Raw genomic sequence first — 24,692 nt, 5'->3', positions numbered from 1 at the left:
CGGTCAGGTATACAAATTTAAATTTTTGAGTAAATACATTATTTTACAGAGAAAGAGTAATGTCCAAGAAACTCATTAAATAAAACTCCCAAATCTGTAATTATGGTAATAAGGTAGAAATATCAAATGATATAAGATGATATGCCTCCATAAGAGAGAAGTGTCACATATCCCAGACACTTAACATGTGACTTTGAACAGAGTCCACACATGCGCATTCGGTGCTCTTATAGTATGTCATTCGCTTATCTTCACTCTCTCAGTCCCTGCATCTCTCAATGTTATGAAACAAATATCATTGTTCCTAGCGAAATAACGTGTTAAGACAATAATGTTAAGAGAATAAGTGTATTTAAAGCATCAAGACGTTTGCTTGGCAACTATTTTGCAGGCACATTATGTATCCTGGGCTATTTGGAAGAAATGTGTTACTCTATTAAGAAATGTTGAGAAAAAGACTCGTAAAATGCTTCGTGTGGAGTGTTGTACTGTATGGGGCGGAAACGTGAACATTACGTAAAGGTGATGAAAATCGACTGGAAGCCTTCGAAATGTGGGTGTGGAGAAGAATGGAAAGAATTAGTTGGGTCGAGCGGAAAACGAATGAGAGAGTGTTAGAAGAGGTGGGTGAGAAAGAACACTTTTAGATATTATTAGGAAGAGGAAGAGAAACTGGTTGGGACATTGCCTAAGAAGAGATTGTATCATAAGGGACGTCCTAGAGGGTATGGTGGCGGGAAAGAGAGGGAGGGGCCAAGGAGACTACAATTAATGGATGATATAAAAACAGAAAGATCATACGCGAAGACGAAGAAATTAGCGGAGGACCGTGGAGCATGGAAGCTTCTCAGCTGCGGCAAGTGACCTGCCAATAAAGGCAGAATACCTATGATGATGATGACTTAGAAATAGTGTTACTGCACTATAGTTGCACATGTGGATATGACTAAGAATTTGATTTTGTGAAGGTTATACAATTGTTCTTCCCTTACTTTATGTAATATAAATAGCAATGGAATATATCGACCCCTTATACTTCCGATACTCTTATATATATACTAGCTGAAATGTCCGATCTTCCCATGGTGAGAATAAGTTTACGCAAAATATTTAAATCCTCTTTTCGTTTAAAATACGTATTTCAATAAAAGGGCAATGATAAAAATCCATAAGATACTCTACTTTTAGCGTGAATTTTGTAACAGCCTACCCTTCTAGAATACGCATTTTATTCAAATTGATATGATTTAAAAAACTCAGCTTACGGTGGACACTAACTAACTAACTAACTCTATGGCCTATGGAACCCGGAGGTTCAATGCCGCGTTCACAAAAGCTCTCCACTGACTTCTATCCTTAGCTAACTGCATCCACTTTCTACTTTGTATTCCTATCTCTGCGAGATCCATCTTAATATTGTCCTCCCATCTGCGCCTAGGTCTTCCTAATGGTCGCTTTCCGATGGGTCTTTCAGTCAAGACTTTGAAAGCGTTTCTACTTTCTTCCATTCTAGCTACATGACCCACCCACCTAAGCCTCTTAGACTTGACGACCCTAACAATGTTTGGTAAACCGTATAAATTATGTAGTTCCTCGTTATGAAGTTCCCGCCATTCCCCATTCCCGTTCCTCTTGGATCCGAATATTCGTCTCAGGATCTTGTTCTCAAATACTTTCAGTTTATGTTCTTCCCTCAGAGTAAGTGACCATGTTTCGCAGCCATACAAAACAACAGGCATGATTATCGTTTTGTATATTTTAAGCTTGAAATTCCTCGACAGAATTCGAGACAAGAGATTTTCAACCGAATAGTAACACGAATTCCCTGCTTTACGGTGGATACTATGTTCCAAAAATTATTTCAAACGAGTCAAGCATTTTACTGATCACAAAGACAAAAGTGACTTTGAAGAAACAGACCAAAGTTTCGTTCGCTTAGCCGGCTATAAGAGTCCTCCTAATTCAGTTCATTTGTTAGGAAATATATCTTGAGTATGTAGTTTACGCGCTTACCCTCAATGCTGAAGTGTTCTGAGGTACCATAACGTTAATACAATATTCTTCTAGTTGTAGTACACAACTTTGGAACTGGAGCATTGTAATCAAATATATCTTTCTCCACATATAATTATTAATCACATTTTACATGTTCAAATATTCTGAAATACAAATTTTTAAGTTTCTGTCCTTTTCTAATTTTCTTCCTTATTATTTATTTTAATTAGCAAAATGCATGAGCCACTGCTACTTTTGCTCATTTCTAGAAGCTTAGTTTAATGATACCAAGTTAGTGTTCCTTTAAGTTTGAGACAGACAAAAATCACACTAGCCAAAAATGAAATGCAGTTGCAATTAAAGTTATATAAATACAATCATAAGAAATCTCAAGGTCCCTGTCAACGGACATATTAGGGATTCAAAGCGGAAAGTCCGGTGTCAGATCTATCGAAACATTTAAAAGAAACTCGACACAAGGTTATTGGGGATCGAAAATAAAGTACAAAGACTCATATTTGAAAAAAATATTTATTTATTTATTTATTTGAGAAGACTTAATTAGATTCAGACAAGGAATGGTTAGTGATTAATAGGGAAAAGTAACTACAAAATCCGCACAGGATTAGTGTAACAACAAAAGTGCCAACAGAAGCTGACAACCAGTGCCGGAGTGGCCACGTTGGCTACTTGGCAATTGCTAAGGGTCCGAGGCCCACGGGGGCCCCGCAGGGATCACGAGGCGCAGGACCTCTATGCATTGGTCCAATTTTTGCGATTGCAAATGCTTTCTTGAGTCTTCCTACCAAAAAGGTTGCGAAGCCTAAGTTAATATTTCCGAAAGAAGTTTTCTCGGGCCCTCCTTGCTCATATCAGGATGGACCTGTGAGCCAGTAAAACTTTTCTCTGTGGCCTATGGAACCTGAAGGTTCAATGCCGCGTTCACAAAAGCTCTCCACTGACTTCTATCCTTAGCCAACTGGATCTAGTTTTTACTCTGGATTCCTATTTCTGCGAGATCCATCTTAATATTGACCCCTCATCTGCGCCTAGGTCTTCCTAATAGTTGTTTTCAGATTGGTCTCCCAGTTAAGACTTTGGAAGCATTCCTACTTTCTTCCATCCTGGCCACATGACCTGCCCACCTGAGCCTCCTAGACTTGATGACTCTAACAATGTTTGGTAAATCGTATAAATTATGTAGTTCCTCGTTATGAAGTTTCTACAATTCTAATTCCCGTTCCTCTTGGGTTCGAATATTCGTCTCAGGATATTGTTCCCAAATACTTTCAGTCCACGTTCGTCCCTCACAGTAAGCGACCATGTTTCGAAACCATATAGAACAACTTCCATGTATTTAGTTTTCTCTGCATTTACTTCTAAACCCATGTCCCTGCAAGCGTTTAATAAGACCTCTGCATTTCTTTCTATTGTTTCCCTATCATCCCCTATTAAATTTACATCATCAACATACGCCATAAACTGGCGAATACCATTCAACTCTAGGCCATAGTTGCTATATTTGATTTTCCTTATAGTGTATTCCAGGACAAAGTTGAATAATAATGACGACAACACACATCATTGTTTCAGTCCATTCTCGACTTGAAAGGTCCTGGACAAAAATTTTCCTACCCGTACTTTACTTTGGGATTCATTTAAACATATCTTAATTAATCTAGTTAACTTCTTCGAAATTCAAAATTCTGTAAGAATGTTGTACAATGCTTCTCTCCTAATCGAGTCGTAAGCCTTTCTAAAATCAATAAATAGTTAATGTACAGGGGTATTGTATTCCTATTTCTTTTCGAGTATTTGTTGAGTAGTAAATATTTGGTCGATAGTTGATCAATTTCGTCGAAATCCGCACTGATAATCTCAAATAATTTCACTTGCGTAGTGGGTCAATTTTGCTAATAGAATGTTTGAAAGGATTTTATAGAATGTTGACAAAAGAGAAATGTCTCGATAATTATTACAGTCAGTTTTGTCGCCTTTTTTGTGATTGGAACAATTCTTTCCACTCTTGTGGCAATTCTTCCTTGTTGTAAATAAGGAGAATGAGTTCGTGTATCTTGTTCCACAAGTTTTTGCCTAAAATTAAAATTAATTCAACCGGAATTTCATCTAAAGGAGATTTTTGTTTCTTTAATTTCTTTATAGCGATTTCTACTTCTATTCGGTTAGGTTCTAAAGTATATGGTTATGCGGGTGTATTTCCCTTTCTCCACGCATATTAGATTTTGGCTGCGTGTTAAACAAATCGTCAAAGAAAACCAGTAAAACTTCATACTTAGCAAAGGACCCCTCTAGTCAGTAACGGGCCCTTGCGCTTATTCACTTTCGCCTGTTGTCTGATGCGTACACTGATATGTCAAAATCATTTGTCTCCTTTACGTTTTATGTTTACGTAAAAAGATTTATGCCAGAATGTAGACAAAAAAAAAAGTAATTGATTTGATTGCCTCGTCAAGTTTAGAAGTACGTTGAAACTGTCAAAGTAACTGAAATAACTTCAGGATTGCGTTTGATTATTTCAGTATTATTGTAACCTTTTTTGCGATCTGTTTTGAAGTACATATTTATTTAATACAGAAAATATGATTTTGTCACTTATCATGTTTTGCAACTGACGTGTTAAGTTTATATATACTCAACTTGGCCAGCCCGGCACTGCTGGCAACCTTCCACTAAGAAACAAAAGAGCACACAAATCGACTCTGCAATATTGCAACTTACATAGCCATCATTTGACTTTAATCATTGAATTTGACAGTTTGTTCCAGCACCGATGATCAAGACTCCCGAGAAGAATCGAAAGCTCGGAGGTACAAGTAATATTCAGCAGTTAGGGAATTCTGTAAATAGAATGATAGTCGGAATTCCTGAGCGTAGGTTTATTTTTATTATTTATTTATTTATTTATTTTAACTTTTCAAAGAACTGCAAGCATATCCTGATATCAATGGTCTATGGTTTACAAACTGCAACTTATTTCATACCTAAAGCAAATCAAAGGAAAGTACATCAAAACTTATTATGAATTGGACCGCCTTAACATTTGTTCAAATAGTGAATTCGAAACACGACCACAACTGCTATTTGGTTTTTGCTGTGGAATTTTCACGAGTAACTGTAAGTGCTTATAACCGTGAGTAAATTACGGTATTGTTTTAATTAAACTCATGGTTCATTAGTTGAAGTAGGACAACAATCTAGTGTTTGGCTTTAAGAACTGACGGTCACTTACCTTCTTTGCATTGTTACATTTTAGAGTGTCTTTCAGCCATCAATAGTTCCAATTGGTTAATCATCTTCTTCTTTCTAAATGTTTACTAAAATTTATTGTAGTCAATTTTCTTTGTTTCAGCATCACCAGAAAGTTGTTTTGCAAGATGTTACACTATAATCTAGCGCAAATGTTAAGTAATTAAGTGCTAGCAGTGTTCTCGATCTGAGTGTGAAATTAAAATCAAATACGATAGTATACAAGATGGCTGAATATGTAACAAATAGTCAAAAAATATTTAACTTATAGAATCCTGTTTAAGAAGATCAAAAACAAAGATCAAACCCAGTGATTAAATAGCAAAGTGAAATCCTTCAGTTTAAAATGTTATGATTATGCCCTTCAGACTAAAGGAGATGGATGAGTAAGGAACATAATGATAAAACAATTTGTGGAATGAGAACGTGGGAGGAAACGGGAATAGCTCGAGAAAATCCACAGGCACAATATTGTCCACCACAAACTTACTTGACCAGGGAGAAATTAAATAGGAATGATGAAGTAAAGAAAGAAAGAAAAGAAAAAAAAAGGTAAAAGAATTTGAACAAATACGTTAGTGAGAATGGAATTGATGATTTAGTGCTGGATTGAAGACAGTTCAATGAGGCCTAATTCATTATAATGGTTATCGAGGACATTATTTCATTGTGTTGTTTCTCTGTACTATCAACTTAATTGATATTTTGATAGTAGATTCTGTATCCCTCTTAAATTTATTAAATGGAAATTAATTCGTAGCGAAAATAAAGTAAGATACAAATAAACTCCGATAAGACATAGGTTTTCCTATATAATATTTTGAATGAAATTTTTGACAAACATTCAAATTTCAAATATACTCCTTGTTTCTGTATTTTGATTATTTATTGGTTAATTGATTGATATCTGGGGCAAACCAAATGAAATCGACCAATGATGGTTGCTGACAAAAGTTAGTTTTTTATTAATGTTTTTACCTAAGTTTGTACCGCATTTAGGAAGTTGAAAACGGGTATTCATTTATTTTTTAACCGCGCAGGTTTTGCCGTAGTGGCCATTTTGTATAGGCGTCTGAGTACATTTTGAACTTTTTAGTGTATTCCGTTAAACGCTGCAACTATTTACGTTTTAAAGATAATGAGTTCAAACTAAAACCATATGAAAGATAATGGAATTGACAATATTCTATGTTCTGTGCGCATTGAGATGTCCTTCAGACCGTCAAGAAAAGAAGCTCTGAACATTGAGGTTGGAAACCTAGAAATTGTAATTTTGGAATGTACATTTTGAAATGAAATAAATTAGTCTCACCTTCAATTCTTTGTCTATACAGTATAGAGACTAGATAATAGACAACGTCCTAAACAAGTTTCAGAACTGAGAAATACTTGAATTTTTGGAAATTTTTAAGCTCTGAGAATTTTCGAAAATCGTGTATTTTCACCATCAAATATCTCAGGAAGGACAGAAGTAAAAAAAATCCCGAATTTACACAAAACAGACAATAGTTATGCAGTAACAGTTGGGTAAAATTTCATCACTGAGACTCGAGCAGTTTCTGAGTTATAAGGGTTTTCTTCACTGGGACTTAATATCATGAAGCGCCAGGGAATATAAACTTTGTAACAAAAGTGAAAATAACACGAAAGTAATGTTAAATGGGTAAAGTGTGCACAATTTATGAATCATATCTTGTACAAACAACGAAAGTTGTCTGTTGTTTCTTTTCTGCCGATAGCGCTGCTGTTAAGACATCAGTGAGGTAAATAGTTGACTAATTTGTGTATAGAGTTTGGCACTGATATTGAAAGTAAGACCTGTAGGAGTTGTGAACTCTGTAGATGTGAGTTTCCGGTGAACCTTAGTGATTGGCACCCACACTTTGTCATTCGTATATAGTTTAAAAGAGATTCTTGGGCCATGGGGATGGAAAAAGTGATCAAAAGATCGTTATTTTCCTGACTGATGTCTTCAATTCCCCAATCCACCATTTCTGTCATAAATACAGGCTACAGTATCATTAGGTGCAAATGACAACATGCTATGTTCTGGAAGAACTGAAGTAGTGCAATCAATAAATTCATCTGATTGTGGGTATTCATAACATCTGATTTGTGTTTTCGTCTGGGGTACAAATCTGTGATATGATCTGAAATTAATAATTCTTTTACAAGTAGCAAATCTCGAATTTCTTGCTGTTTGACTGCACTTCTTCTGATGAAACATAGATAAATTGTATGCCTGAGATACTATATCAACACAAAACTTGCACATCTGTTCAGTTTTTCAAATCGTAAATTTCACATCACTGCAACAACTTATAACTCAGAAACTACTCAAGTTTCAGTGATGCAATTTTACCCAACTGTTACTGCACAACTCTTGTCTATTTTGTGTAAATTTGGGATTTTTTTTTTACTTCTGTCCTCCCTGAGATATTGGATGGTGAAAATACACGATTTTCGAAAATTCGCAGAGTTTCAAAATTTCCAAAAAATCAAGTATAAGATTCTCAGATCTGAAACTTGTTTGTGACGTTGTTTACTATCCAGTCTCCATGCAGACAAAGAATTGAAGGTGAGTCTTACTTATTTCGTTTCAAAATGTACATTCTAAAATGGCCATTTCTAGGTTTCCAACCTCAATGTTCAGAGCTTCTTTTCTTGACGTTCTAAAGTACGTCTCAATGTGCACAGAACACAGAATGTTGTCCATTCCATTATCTTTCATACGGTTTTGGTTTGAACACGTCATCTTTAAAACTTAAAAAGTTACAGCGTTTAACGGGATCCTCTGAAAAGTGCAAAATACGTTCAGGCGCCTATACAAAATGGCCACCACAAACAAACCTGTGCGGCTAAAAATAAATGAATACCCGGTTTCAACTCCTTAAATGTGGTACAATCTTAGGTTTAAAAAAATCTAAAATAAATAAATTTTGTCAGCAACTTTTGACCTGGAAATTGTTCGATTTCATTTGGATTGACCCATCTACGTACGCCTTTTGTCAACAAAGAGGCTATATAGAAGGAAAAAAATCCTACAGTTTTCAGTAAGATCTAAACAACTGTACTGTGTTTGACGCTGTGGCGTTATTGAACCCGTGACATTCTGAATTAAAGACACACGCGCTAGCCGTTAGACAAGCGAGGAGAGAATATTTTAAATATTATTTATTATAACGTATAAAAAATATTTTCTTACGTACGATAATTCAGAAGTCCTTAACACAATTATTAACATACATTCAACTAAAAACCACAGCACCAAATAAAATATACTACTATTTCTCTCCTCAATCAAAAGACAATGAGTAATATACAAAGATCAAATTTATTGTGCACTATCTTCGTTGAACTCAACAACTATTTCTAATTTTTAATTTTTTCTTTTTTTTTTCTGTACTTCTTTCCCTCCATATTTGATTTTTATTTAATTAAAGTGGAATGTTTTCGTATTCAATACAGAACAACGTACTATAGACAAATATTATTAAACAAGTTTGAAAAGTTGTTGCATCGATCCACAGCAAAGTAGTTGTGATTATTAAATAAATTGCTCTTTAGGCATTTGTAAATAGATAATATAAAATGCGTGTGTTAAGAGGGTAAAGAAATACAGTGAAACCTCTCAATAACGGACATCAATGGGACATGAATTTTTGTCCGTTACTGAGAGGTGTCCGTTACAGAGAGGTTACAGTAATTTAATTTCTCGCAATGGTAACTGTATGCAGTAATATACAGTAAATACATTATGTATGAGCATAACTACGTAAAATTCAATATGAAAATACTCTATTTAGTATGTATTTGAATTACTGGGAGGGATGAAGAAGAAATTGATTTCTGTTAAATAGTATTATTGCTGGGGATGTGTTAATATATTCGTATATTGCAAAAGATAATGCGTGTATGGTAATAATTTTATTCCTACATAGGAGGGGAAAGTGGGAGGGAAAGCATTTTTAATTCTATATTTCAAATTCTCAGGACCTTCTCAAATGATGCGTTAGGAATCAACTAACCGGTTAAACTCATTAGCAAGTGTCATATGAAAATTCTCAGTACAGTTGCGGAAAAAATATGTGTGTATGTATGTATGTTTGTGTACTGGCGGAATGGATGAAAAAGCAAGTTATTGTGATTATATTTGTTTATTGACTCAGCCCCAATCACAAAGAATATCTTCTTAAAACAAGTGAAAAAGGATGGCTGGAAAACTCGAACCCAGACTTGTTCCAGTATCATAAGTAAAAGAAAAATGTTACTTTTCCAAAAACGTAAGAAGAAATATTGTTCGTTGAAAATGTTATTGTAAAGCAAACAGCGTTTGTTTTGTTATCTATGAAATTGTCGGGAAAAAATCAAGGTCCAGAGGAAAAAGGACTAAATTTGTTAGGGAAGGGAAGCTCTTTCGTATAGAATTCTTAGCCACACGACTGACCCTACATGAGTGTTATTACTTAATGAAGGTTTTCTAGTTTTTCCACCAGAAAGTAGTTTATTGAAGGCTGAAAAAAATAATTTCAAATTCAGCTTGAAGCTGTTCTATTTGATGGTTCACCGGTCTAGACTCATGATAGATACACCTGTTGGGAAAAGACTTTTCTGTCTGCTGTAATATATCGCGGAACTGAGAATAATTCCTGTCCGTTATGAAGAGGTTATTGAAACGTTTGGGGGAAAAAAGGACTGTCCGCGTCCGTATCTGAGAGTGTCCGTAAAAGGGAGGGTTTTGTTCCGTAAGAGAACATATTTTTTGCCGGGACAAAAAAATCTGTTCGTATTATAGAGGTGTCCGTTATTGAGAGGTGTCCGTTAAGGGAGGTTTCACTGTATTTGAGGAGGATTTAGGAAGCAAAAGGTTTTAGGTCTCGCTAAACATTAGAAAATTTTTCCACATATTATCCTAGAAGAAAACAACTTTACAAAATACAGAAAGTAACTTACAAAGAAGACCAAAAAGGGAATTAAACCAAGAGCCGATCTTAGTCAATTTGCCTCCCCGTGCAATGGCATAATTTGCTGCCATGTTTCTCCAGAAAGAACAAAACTTAAAAGCTACGATTTTAAGTATGCTACCCTATCATGAATAAGGAAGGGAAGGAAAAATGCACTCGCACTCAGAAAGATCTAAACACTACAAATACAATCTCATGTCTGGTTTCTTTTTTTTTTCTTTAAATAATAATCTATTATATTAGTGAAAGATAAAGCAAACACACTTGCAGAGGAAAGATGATAATCATTTTTATAGAATTTAGTATCGAGCTTCAATCTCTATATATCACTTTGCAATTCCAGTGCAACTAGCTCTTTTATCTTCATTTCTTGGTTTTCCTTCTACATCTGTAAAAAATTTTTAAGATAAACTTGTTTTTAACTTCAATGATGAGGAACTTGTTTGTGACAAAGGCAAGACTAGTTTTCATATCAAAATTGTGATAACTAACTAAATGGAACAGGTGTTCGCTACTGTTCGAGAATTGAGTTCTTGTATTTGACAACAATCAAGTTATTCAAGCTGAAATTTGTTTGACCATTTGCTTGAGAACTGTCCATGTGGCCTTAAACTAATGCGACTAAAGATGATTTATGAAAACAGTGCTCAAATACAAGGTCAGCTTAGTAAATTTAACTACCATCATCATGAAGTCTGTTTCCAACAAGAAATAGTTATGACAGATTTTGCCGCTCCGTGCAAATGCACATATAGTAGAGCCGCCCTGATTAAACCACAGCTGAATTTTGACAAAAATCATTTAAACGAGAAAGGAAAAGAAAGTAAGTTTATCAGCAAAAAGAATGAGTCAAAATCTGCTTCACTAAAAAATCAAAATTTGCCTTAAAGAAAGAAAAAGAAAAAAACCTTACACTGATTAACCTGTGTTACAATTTCATCAATGATGCATTGCCTAAACTGTAACACAAAGCTATTACTGTTTTATTATTATTATTATTATTATTATTATTATTATTATTATTATTATTATTATTATTATTATTATTATTACCTTGGACAGACTTTGATCTTTTACTTGTTATTTACAAAGCCTGAATGAGCTATATGACCTATATACAGACAAAATATGCGAGCTGGTTCTAGCGAGAAGAATGACAGACATCATATTACACCTCTTTCAACGTCACATGATAAAGAAAATAGTAAATCAACCATTTTATAATTAAAGAACATCAAGTAGACTTATTATATTTTTTAACACTCATCTCCAAGTTCCCTGAAAACAAGTATTCATCATCTAAATAATCATGTAAATAATCATCTAGTTTAGTGGTACTCAAATTACGACTCGCTGAATGCATTCGGCCTGCGAATATATTTTATCTGGCTCGCGAATAAAAATTAAAAAGTAAATGATTTGTTGGATGCAACACGAAGAGTGTACTCGACCATCCCCATAGTATATCTGAATTTTAACTTTAAAAACATGTTTTTAACCCTTTTATAACCAAGCCTATTATGCATGGTTGTTACCGTGCCGATTTTGAAAAAGAAAGCGGATTTCGTATAGTTCTTTCAAAGGTTCATAGCTCACAGGCTCTACATATTTAAGCACTTGAAACAAGACTTTAAGCACTTTAAGATATATGACTTGCGCGCACATAGTGAACTGTCCTCTCAGGAGTAAGAAAACTGAAAAATGGTCCAAGTATGATTCTCATTTTATTCTGGCCAGCAATGTGTTATAAATTGCCCATCACTGGTCTAAATGATTATTTATAAATATTTACCCTCAGAGAACATGCAGGACGGTGTCAAAAACATAAGCATTTTGTATTTTGTCAATTCTTCCTGAAAATGAAATTCTTCCTTTCTTTCGCCATATGGATATTTTCATTTCATTTTATTTTATTTCGTTTTATCCTTTCTCTCTCTTCTTTTCCAAAGAGTAATCCACTGGTCCTTTATTTACCATTATTTCAGTGATTCCAGCTCTTGAATACGCATTTCCTTTAATTGACAGAGCATGACCAACACTATACACAATTTAGTTGATTTCGATTTACATGTACCCGTTTCTTCTTTTATCTACTTGCTTGAAGTGTACAGCAAGAAGGAATAAATTGTCAACCGACTTCAGTCAATCAAACCGCTAATTTATTTTATCGAACTTATCGAAGTTAAAGTAACTTAATACGGTACGCATTCACTTCTTCTACAAAATATTCATACACATGCCAAACAGAAAAAAAAAAAAATAAAAGTAACATTGCCAACCAGTGTCGAAGCCACAAATGATACATTTAAATCATTTTAGATGTAAAACGGAATTGTTTAGAACGTCACTCTACGTACTACTTTATAAATACTATTAGTAAGTCACAGAATATCAATTTAGTTGTAATGCTTGCGTAAAATATCCTCCAATAAGAACTTGAGAAACTAAACTAACGTATAATTACACATATTCACGTGGATTAATCTTGGTATGAGTCTGTTATTTATAGTAACTGCTGAAATTTTCAATGAAAATTCTCATTTTTGTCAGCGGTGTTCTCTTAAGGCAAACTCATCACATCACATGGTATCCATTGTTGTCGTATAGAAGTGTCACAACAAAAACATTTCTTCTAATAGAAAACAAGCAAGAGGAAAAAATCAAATATCTCGATATTATCAGTAACAAATTATATTATTCTTAATACTTGTATATATTTTTATTAGAAGAAGAAATGTTCTTGTTTTGATACTTTTATACCACAATGATGGGTCTCTTGTGATGCAGATACTTAGGAAAAAGCTGTTGAGGAAGAGAGGAGTATTTCTATTGAAAATTTCTGCGTTTACTAAATAATAGACGTATACTAAGATTAATGCAAGTGAATATTCCCAGAAGTTTGCATGCATACAAGAAAACTCAATGAATCGGCAACTAAGAACCGGATGATTAAGAATTCTCATGAGTCGTGATAATAAGTTATTCCGTGAATCTTTTGAAATGAAATAAAATATTTCACTTTTACGTTCCACAGTATACCGTGAACGTTAAAGGAGACGATGATGATGAGAATTAATTTAATAGAGGAATGAATAAAGTGGAGGGAAACGAGAGAATTTCGAGGAAACCTACGTACATGGTGTTCGTCCATCACAAAGCCAACTTAACGCGAGCTGGAATCTAACCAGGAACCCTACGCACCAGAGATGAGCGCACTGTACCGCGTCCCCTTCGTCCACTTCTATAACTAAAGTTCACACTATTTATTATGAATAATATGGTCTTTACATTCAAATGTTTACTAGTTAACAGGATTACCAATTATCAAAATCACAAATTACAATTGTAACTTTTCATTCTCAACTTACCAGACAGTAAACAGTAGTATTACCAACAATGAAGAAGTTTCTCGGATGAACTTAATTCTTGCGAAGTTGTACATCCATAAATGTATTTTAAGTTTATTTTATTTTTATTGACAATGTCGAACTCTGAATCTATATCCTTATAATTATTTTAAATTTATATAAGAATATAAAATTCATATGTCATTTTCATAACCATATTTCTAATATTTATACATCATGTGAACATCGTGAGAAAATGACTACACAGAGTAATAATTACATTACTTGAAAACAATTCTGCTACTTTCAAATATGTATACGCAGAAAAATCTCAATGATCCCTCCTGTATATATGCAAGCTTCGGATTCCATCTTAAACTACACGCACACATCTCAAATAAAGTGTTTGCGAGATCAATTAAAATTTCGAATGTTTATGCAACTTATTATAATTTCAAATCAAGGAAATGTCAATTTCTATACAGTACTCTGTATTAGTGATGATTTATTCCTAACACACTGCGGGCCAAGACAAAATGAGAACCAGTCTTCACGGGGGCATTTTCCATATTTCTCCACCCCTTTCCCCTGAGATGATGATTTGTATGGTGTGCATAAATCAAACATTTTCTATAAACCTTTCTCCTATTCTGCATACTCTGATTTTTATTTCACTTATGTATACCAACTACAGCTTCATGAACGTTTGAAAGCAACTACATAAAATCTATGTTTTTTTTTACTAAAAATCAGCCAGATATGAACGGCCTTAGCTTATAGAATGGGCTTGATAACCAAAAGGTTAAAATTATATTTTTACAGATAAAGGTTAAGCCTATTATTTAGGTATATTATGATGCCCAACTGAGATCTTATCACGTACTAAGTTAAGAAAAAGAACAGATCGTACCATTTTTTTCAATATTATTATCGGATCGAACGAAACATATTCGCGGACCGCCATTTATTCATCACTGCACTACAGGGTAGTTTTTCGCGGCTTTCCGCTCTACAAACTTTAAAGGTATGATGCTGTTGGTCTGAATATGTCGACTCTATTTAAGACATGTATTTACATGAAAAAGAATTCACTTAAACATTATAGTAAAGAAGTGTTCTATTAGTGAAAACTTAAAATAATAATAATAATAATAATAATAATAATAATAATAATAATAATTGTCAAGGGAAATGTACGATGTGTTAGCTTCATTAGATAAGCATCGTACTATCAAAGTGGTGATGTTGACCAGGTGCTCAGAAATAATTGTGGTATTTAGTGTTTGTGCGATTCCCGATTAAAAATTATAAAATTACAGGAGATAAAATATTGCTTAATTTATGAGAAAATTTCTTTTACATTTTATATTCAAAATAAACAAAAGCATATATTTATGAAAAAATGTGCTAAATAGAGGTACTTTGAATCAATTCAGCTTTCATCCTAAAGAGGAAGAAAGCTTTTTTCTTTAATATGAGTCCTCCACTAAGATATCCATTTCCTTAGAAAATAGCTACCGTTGAGACCAGCGTCCTTTCTTTCAAGCATAATTATGACTCTTAAAAGAAAAAGAAAAGAAAACGAAAATAACATACATAAAAAAGAAACAAAGTACCACTGTTCAAGAAATAGTTTCGACGAGTATAAATCCATATTATTTTTTAATTTCTCATCATTTAATAAATTAATAATAATAATTGCTTTTCGTAAATCAAATAGTACACTGACAATCTATTTGAATACCAATTTTATATACAAAAATATAAAACTTATATATAAGATGAAAAATAATCTTATTATGTTCATATCATTAGGTTATCAACAGTGATAGTAACAATTACGAAAACATCCAAATCAAACACAGTAGTTTTATCAAGAACTCGGTGCTGTTGGGAAGTTCTTGTAACATGATGGCATATGTTTCCGCAGATTCCACTTCTGTGCAAAACGTTTGCCACATAAATCGCACACAAGCTTACGTATTCCTGCGTGAAGTTTCAAGTGTGTAAAAAGATTGTTGAAACGTGCAAATTTTCGACCACAGATCTCACATATGAACGGTTGCTCACCTGTGTGGGTTCCCATGTGAAGTTTAAGTAGTATAGGGCTTGAGAGTGTTACACCGCAAACTTCACACTGAGTTGATTCGTTGTGGTTCCTCATATGCTTTGAAAACCAAAGTTTTTTGATCATTTTTCCACATATTTTGCACGGACATACAGTTTCATTATGAATTTTTTTATGTTTTCTCACGTGTAAAGATGATTTGAATTTTTTGTTACATATAGGACAATCGTATCTTCTTTCAATTTCATGTGTTGTAAGATGTTTTTTCAAATATCCCTTTGCAAACTTCCTGTTGCATATTTTACAACTAACAGTATTTTCTTCTTTCTTATGAATAAATTCAATATGTCTATTTAAATTTATTTTGGTAAAAAATCGCTTGTCACAAATTTCGCATACGAAGTCTTTACTACGCGAAATTAAATGTGTTAATAAGTGGTTCTGGACGCTGTCGATTTTGGAAAAACTTTTAGAGCATTTTCCACATTTATATGGACCCATTCTATGTTCCTTCCACATATGTTTCCAGCGATTACACCTACCACTCACAAACTTCTCTCCACATACACCACAAAAATTGGAGTCATCCACTATCTCAGTTTGATTTAAAAATCTGAAAGAAAACACAAATATGAAAGCAGAAGCATCTTCAGAATATTTACTAAGAGCTAAAGCCAATAATTCAAACTGGGCTTTGATATATAACGAAGTAAACAACGTTATGTGAGGATGAATTGCGTTGAAGCAACACTCTAATTTTGAAATATTTCTTCAAAATAAAATACATATATATTATATTTTAGAGAAACACAATAATTCCATAAAAGTGCAAGAGTGCAGAAAGAATATTTTGACATGGTTTCTTTGCTTTATCCCTTGAAGTTTAATGATAATTTCTGATAAAAGGGAATGATAAATCTGCTGGATGTTCAAAAACAATTCCGAAAAGACGCTGCTTATTTTTTGTTTAAAGATATTTCTCTCAAAGGTGCTTCTCATTTAACTACAACAGTGATTCCACAAAAGTCACTGTGATTTTCTTTGCTCGAAACTCATAAACGATTCCTTGAAAAGCGCATCAGATTCGCCTATTGAAAGTTCTACAAGTATATAACAAAAACCATCCTTAGTCATCTGCTGTATGCTCAACAACAACACCTTACGAGAATAAATCATGATTCGCTTGCCAGATTTAATAAGCAGAGATACGCTATCTACTGTTGCCGCCACTTCTATGTATTTAAAAGTTACATTGTCTTGATGGAGATCTTAACAAAATGATAAAGCATGTACTCGTGCCTTCAGCATCAAGATTTGCTGGTTCGGTCTCAGGTTGCATGTGCATATGATGGAAATTGTGTTTATGGGCTTACTAACATTACATCTCACTTTCTAATCATTACCTCCATTCTCTTATCATTCATTTCGGATTATCATAAGCCTCTTTTAATTGTCTGGCTACTTTATATCGACCAACTCTGCAGATATTTCATCCAATCTCCCGCCGATACATCGCAAAATTTTATGATTGCATGTAAATTTCCTTACCCGACGCATAAAGGTATCTTTTTAAAGGTAGAATTTATCGCAGTTTAATTGGATAGTGTTGTTCTGGAGAAAGAAAACAAGAAAAATGTAATGTACGATTTTACAGGACATCAGTTGCAAAGGGAAAATCTGGATGCATTATAAAGATCTTAACAATACAACTAGCAAGAGATGATCTGACTACAATTCCGAGATAGCTACGATATTAAATTATCTTATATAGTGCTATAGTTATATTCACGTTTAGTGTGAATAATATACTATTGTCCCCCATATGGTGACATTTTCATACTGAATAGTTGTTCCACTATCGAGTAGTTCAAATGAATAAACTAACCATTACACTATTACGTAATGCCTGTAAGTGGTCTCTGGTTAGAGGTGTTAGATAGAAACGTATACTGTGCAAGAGATTCAAAGAACTACTATCAGTGATTCGGTTTGATTATAAAAATACAAGAGCAGACCGACGTAAAAATAACAATTTTGCTCCTCTGAGAGAAATTTTTGAAGAAATGAATACCTCATTTTCAAAATACTTCACTCCAAGTGAACTTTTGACAGTCGACAAAATGCTCGTTTATTTCGCGGAAAATGCCCGTTTAAAGCTTTTTTAAAGCTTTTATAAACCAGGGAAGTACGGTATCTTTGTGCATATACTTGTAGATTGTCAAAGTCATTATGTGTTAGAAATGGAGGTTTACGCAGGGAAAGATGACATGTCTCAGGAAGATAGAGATCCAAAGGCAGTAGTGAAGAGACTTACAGAGCCATTCAAACGGACAAGCAGAAACATAACGATGGATAGGTACTATACTTCTATTGAGTTCGCCGAAATATTGTACACTGAAATGAAACTAACAGTCGTTGGAACTCTCCAATTGAATAGGAAAGACATTCCAAATGAACTGAAGGAAACCAAAGATTGTGAAGAACATTCATCAAAGTTTGGTTTCACTGATCCTATTTCCAATAAAGTACCAGTTACGTTAGTGTCATACTTTGCTTCCAAGAAACCACTAAGGAACATAGTCACGTTACCCACTCAGCATAGAGACGATTCAGTGAATCCAAATGAACGTAAGAAACCTGATATAATTATTTATTATAATCAAACAAGGGGTGGGGTGGAGATCATTGACCAAATAGTTCGACAATATTCATCGAAACAAAGTACAAGAAAGTGGCCCCCTCTTTCTTTATACACACTCGTTGAAATGGATGCCCTAAATGGCTACACACTCTTTCTACTAAATTTCTCTGAATGGAACAGCAAGAAGATGGAAAGAAGGCGATCATTTTTGCTACAGTTCGAAGAACCTCTTACAAAACTTCACACCGAAGAAAGGGCTCTGGAAATAGAGGAACTAAAGAGGAGAGTGCTACCAGCAATAGAAAATGTTCTGGAAAAGAATGTCCGTCCAGAAGAATCTAGGAAAATAGATGCACCAACTGTGATTGCTACAAGAAAACGTTGTGATTTGTGTGTTCGGGAAGCACAATCGAAGAAAGTAAAGGACAGTCTGAACAAAGTAAAAACGAGATATGCACAGTGTGAACATTTTGTTTGCGAAAACCATTCTACTTATAAAACCATGTGTTTGAAATGTGATAACATGTCATAAAACGCCTATAAAACGTCAATAAACGTTGTTATATTGTAGCGAAAAAAATAAAATTTTCATCATTTGTGCTAGAACCCTGTCTGCATGCGATGCATAAATATACATAAATATTTCCAAATTTTACTTTTAGGCTTTTTGTTCTAATATACAGAGCGTTCAAAAAGTCTCTATACACCTGAATTGTCACATATTCAAAGCAACGAGAAAATTATTTTACTCAAAATTTATTATATTTTATGGCATAAAAGCACTATGTACAGGGCGTAGCATATATACACACATTTTAACACACATTTTCACAGCAAATGTTGGAAATGTCCCCCATGAGCCTCCAAACATGCTTGCACACGTTTCTTCTTGTTCTCAAATAGTCTCACAAGTTGTTCTTGTGGAATGCTATGAGCAAAATCTCGAATAGCTGTTTCGAGTTCTTGTTGCGTGTGGGGGTTCCCTTTATAAACAGAATTCTTTGCATAACCCCAGAAGTAAAAATCCGGAGGAGACAAGTCAGGAGACCAAGGTGGCCACAATCCCTTTGAAATTATTCGATCTCCAAAATCCTCTTGCCGTAATCTCATGGATTGGCGAGCTGTATGTGCTGTAGCGCCATCTTGTTGTATCCAAGCATTACGAATTTCGTCTTCCGTTAGTTCTCCCATGAACTGGTGAATAATTTCACAATAACGAGTTGAATCTATTGTTTGTCTGAAAAATATGGGGATACTACTCTTCTTCTGGATATTGCAATCCACACCCCTACTTCTGGTCATGCAGAGGAACTTCATGTATGACATGTGGGTTTTCTGCACACCACAAACGTGAGTTCTGGGCATTGACGTAACCTGATAAATGGAACCAGGCCTCATCAGTAAAAAAAAAAAAAAAAAAAAATATCCAAAACATCGTCAGACTTGCCCATAACAAACCGTGTAAACCATTCACAATACTGCACTCGTTTTACACTGTCGGGAGGAAGTAACTGCTGCACCGCTCTCACCTTATACGGGATAAGACGCAGTTTCTTACGAACCGCGTTTTGTACCGTACCAACATTTATTGCTTCTTCCTGGGCAAGTTTTCGAAGTGGTTTATGGGGGCTACGTTGCATTGCATCCGATATGTGTAGCATTTTTTCTTCATCGAGCACTGACGGTCTACCACTTCGATCATAGTCCATTACCGTTCCAATGTCTCTAAATTTATCGATCAGTATCCTTACAGTGTGACAATTCGGAACAGGTGTATCCGGAAACCTAGCTGCAAACTTATCTTTGACTGTTTGTTTGTACTCACCTTCACGAAACACATGTTCAACCAGGAATATTCGTTGTTTCAAAGTTAACACCATTGTTTCAGAGGCCGCTAACTAGATGCAACAATCACTTCAACGTCACCTTGCCGACTGGAATCTAAGAAAGGAACTTCACGCAAGGCGATAATATAGCAATGTTGCAAACCTTCGCATAAAATTTTATTTCATGTGACTGAATGCGACTTTTGACTTGCCAAGATTCAGGTGTATAGAGACTTTTTGAACGCTCTGTATATATATATATATATATATATATATATATATATATATATATATATATATATATATATATATATATATATATATATATATATATATATATATATCAAAAAGCCTTAAACATATAGTAAAGACATATATATAGTAGGCAGCATAGAATAAATGTCTGATTGTAAAATTTGGATAAAATGAGAGGAAAACACTAGGCTACTTAAGTCTAAAATACGCAATAGAAAGAATTGATATTGTGTCTAATTCATCAAGAATGTAAAATATATGTACATAAACCTAACCTAACGTATGTTATAGTGTAAAACATGAACCTTCGGAGTGCAATTCTAAGTGTACAAGGAACGGTGGAAAAAGAACAGTTTCACAGGAATAGTTTTCAATTCTAATCTAAACTGCTATAACCTCACTTTAATATATTATTTATATAAGAAATTTGGTATAATATATAAGCAATTTTGCGTACTGTATTTAACCATTTTTTTACAAATAAAAAGTACAATTCCTTGTAAAGTTTTTTTTTTTTTAATTTAGTCCAACACGTTCACTCAAATTGAACAAATATACTCTCAAAGCTACTTAAAACCAGCGCAGGCATTATTTTACCCTTCTCCCCTTGGTCCTTTATATAGCAGATGCGAGCACGGACCTTTTAGGATATATATATGTATACAGTGGCGTATTTAAGAGGACTTCCGGGCTTAAGCCCCTCCCCCCTGAAATTTTATTACAATTTTAAAGTAAATAAAGTATCTTGCAGAGTTTTCACATCTCCAGGAATAAAGTTAGCAAACCTCCGAAACAATCGTAAATACGCCACTGAATATATATATATATATATATATATATATATATATATATATATATATATATATATATATATATATATATAGATATAGATATAGATATAGATATATATAGATATATATAGATATATAGATAGATAGATAGATAGATAGATAGATAGATAGATAGATAGATAGATAGATAGATATAGATATACAGTATATTCAAAATACTAAACTATCAAATATTATGAAAGCACTATGGTTATTTTATACTGCGTGTTAATTAAGTTACTGCTTTGTAATTATTAAAAAGAATAATATACATTTACTTATTCGAATGAATTCAGTTCTTCACTAATACCACGTAGAATTTCAATAATCAATCTTCATAACAAAATCAAAAATTATCTGTTTTATCTTCCACTCATTGTTTTAAACAATAGCAATGATTATTACAAAAGTCTTGCGATCAAATACAACAAAGTTATAAGAAACTCACTGCTGCTGACGAATTCTTATAACATAACGGCATGTGTTTCCGCAAGTTCCATTTTTGTGCAAATGATTTGCCACATAAATCACACACAAGCTTACGTATTCCTGCGTGAAGTTTTAAGTGTGTATTAAGGTTATAGACACGTGCAAATTTTCGACCACATATCTCACATACAAACGGTTGCTCGCCTGTGTGGGTTCTCATGTGAAGTTTAAGCGTATTAGTGTTTGAAAGTCTTACACCACAAACTTCACACTGAGTTGATACCATATGGTTTCTCACATGTCTTGAAAGTTTCTTAATCATTTTACCGCATATTTTGCATTGATACTGAGTTCCTTCATGAACTTTCCAATGCTTTCTCATGCGTAACGATGTTTTGAATTTTTTCTTGCATATATCACAAACATACATTCCTCCAATTTCATGTGTTTTAACATGTTTCTTTAAATATTGCCATGAGACTATTTTGCCACATATTTTACAACTCATAGTATTTTCTTCTTTATTATGAACAGATTCAATATGGTTGCTTACGCCATATTTGTCGAAAAATCGTTTGTCACAGATTTCACACACAAAGTTTCTGGTACGTGAAATTGAATGTGTTAATACATGTTTCTTCATATATTTAAGTGTGACGTAAGTTTTAGAGCATATTTTACATTTCAATGGGCCGATTTTATGCTCCTTCGTCATGTGTTTCCAACGAACCCTTGTATTTCCAACAAATTTTTCTCCACATAAACTACAAAAACTGGAGGCATTCACTATTCTACATTGGCATACATATCTGAAAGAGAATACAAATATAAAAGAACCATCATCAGAATATTTACCAGATTTTTTTTTAATCAGTGCGAGGTATATTACGGTATAAACTGAAAGAACAGTGTTAAGAGAGAAAGTTTTCTATTAAAACAGCCTCACCGGTTTTAGAGTGTTCTTAAGAAGAAATCATTACATAATAGATAAATAAAATAATCACACAATCACATGCCAATTGTTGAAAAGCAATTCTGAATAGTTTCTCGTGTTTATTGCTTGCAAGTTCAAGAATAACTGTTTAAAAAGGAATTGTTACACCTGCTAGATGTTCAAAAACAGGTGCTCCTGATTCACTCCACCTGTCGGATGTTTCTTAACGATTTCTGAAAAGACATCGTTCATTTTGGATCTTGTAAAGGTGGCCCTTATTTATTTGAAAAAGCAATTGTGGTAAAGTACTATTGGTTTACTTTTCTTGAAGATGAGAACCAATTCCCGAAAATGCATCCCAAATTCGTTTAGTAGAATTATCTTAACCATTCGAGAGAAGGTTTCTTATTTATGTGTTGTGTATTCAGCAAGTCTTTGACAATGAACAGTACCTTTATCAGAAATGGTACCCCTGGCTTGTCATGTTCCTCCCAAGCTGTGATGCCACTGTTATAAGATAAAGTAGTCAAATATCAAGCAAAAGAAAGGTACACACGAGCATATATTGGGTTGATAGATGGAAATGTCCAACTGACTTGTGTTAGTTTTAAATTCCCCCCCCCCCCCAAAAAAAAAGAAAACCATAATGCTGGTTTATCAAGCAGTCCGACACAGCCACATATTTTTGTCTATGCTTAGCCAATGATTAGATTCCATGACGAAAGACGTCTGAACTCGGCGATACGAAAACATCCTGAACTGCCCGTTGCAACTAGTCATCAGGGAAGTTCTTCCTTGTCAAATCACCTACACATAGGCGTGCGCAACGTGGGTGCCATGGGTACCTTGGCACCCCCATTAGACAAACTTTTTTTTATGTAGAATTATTACAAACTGAGAAGAGATTACGTGTAAATTATTTCCCGTCTGCATGTGTGCCGTGCGTCGCCGACGCAGCGTCGGGTGCAATGACGCTATCTTTTCTTAGGGGAAATAGGGAAGGAGGACGACATTCCATATGGTGGTACTTTAGATCTGGCACCCAGATTCCCAATGTCCTGCGCACGCTAGTGCACCTACACCATACTGGCAACAATCGGCAACAATAATTTCTAAGAGAGGAAGGGTGGTTTTGGGAACCTTCTTGGTTTTTGGTCACTCACTGTCCTGGTAGTTTCTATTGTAGTGGCAGATTCATTTTTCATCAGAAGTTACAATCTGACGCAGGGAAACTTCCTGATTATTCCATCACACACATCCATACGGCGAAGTTGTTGGCCAGTGTCAACACATAAGGCCATACTTTCTCACCTTACTTATTGCACGATGTTGCAATAGTATTGCGTATATGCCTAATTCGTCTGAAATTGCACAAACATATTTCAAAAGATTTGCTTCAACGGTGATTCTGAGGAGTTTAGCAGAACATGCTCCTGTCGGTGCTTCGGAGTCATTTCTCAATGCGAAAAATCACCAGCATGAAATTTTACGAACCAAAGGCGTATGGTTCGTTCATTCATCAGTTCAATCCATAATGTCTCTCGAGGCTATGTGTACCTAATGATGTAGTACGTACAGACCTGCACGGGCCGGGCCTGGCCCGAAGCCCGGCCCGGCCCGCGGGCCGGGCTTGGGCGGGCCGACTCTGCTATTTCTTTGGGCCGGGCCGGGCTTGGGCGGGCCGATACTGTTATTTCTTTGGGCCGGGCCGGGCTTGGGCTGGCCGACACTGATTTCTCTTCAGGTCGGGCCGGGCTGGGGCCGATCAATTGCAATTCTTTAATAATTATTGACTTTCGTTAAACGATAATTGGAATAAAGCCAAACGTTGAAGAAGTGTGTCCGTGAAAAATGTTACAAAGGATGCAATAGCTATTTACAGTTTGTGTTGCTTAGCGGCTCCACTTTCACTATAGAGCATTGCAGGCATTATGCGGTAAATTGAGCTCTGACCTTGACCTTCACTGAACTCAATATATAACAAGAAGGGGTGGGAATGTTTTGCCTGTCGCTAAACAATATTGCCATCTTCACTTTATAGTAAAAATCAATTAAGTTAGATTTTTGTTACAGGGAATGGAGTTTTCGTTCTCTCGATGACAGGCAAAGTTCTAGGAGGCAATGGTACCATTCGGG

General features: G+C 34.6%; 1 protein-coding gene across 5 annotated transcripts in view; it reads right to left on the bottom strand.

Moving 5' to 3' along the window:
• LOC145672006 (uncharacterized) overlaps positions 1-24,692 on the bottom strand; it is a 111,656-nt gene that overhangs the window by 5,955 nt on the left and 81,009 nt on the right. For 3 of the 5 annotated variants that reach the window (XM_081741195.1, XM_081741190.1, XM_081741201.1), the window contains exon 4: positions 15,219-16,254. The exons of 1 other annotated variant lie outside the window; for it this stretch is intronic. In XM_081741195.1, coding sequence (XP_081597321.1) covers positions 15,447-16,254 — 808 coding nt within the window. In that variant the 3' untranslated portion in view covers positions 15,219-15,446. Of the gene's footprint in view, positions 1-15,218; positions 16,255-21,641; positions 22,432-24,692 lie in introns of those variants that run through there. One more of the 5 variants, XM_081741193.1, reaches the window with a different exon arrangement.

Source organism: Thermobia domestica, chromosome 2 (genome assembly GCF_964235325.1).
Source record: "Thermobia domestica chromosome 2, izTheDome1.hap1.1, whole genome shotgun sequence".
NCBI lineage: Eukaryota > Metazoa > Arthropoda > Insecta > Zygentoma > Lepismatidae > Thermobia > Thermobia domestica.
Note: the sequence above shows the minus strand (reverse complement) of the source record. Positions and strands in the feature narration are given on the sequence as shown.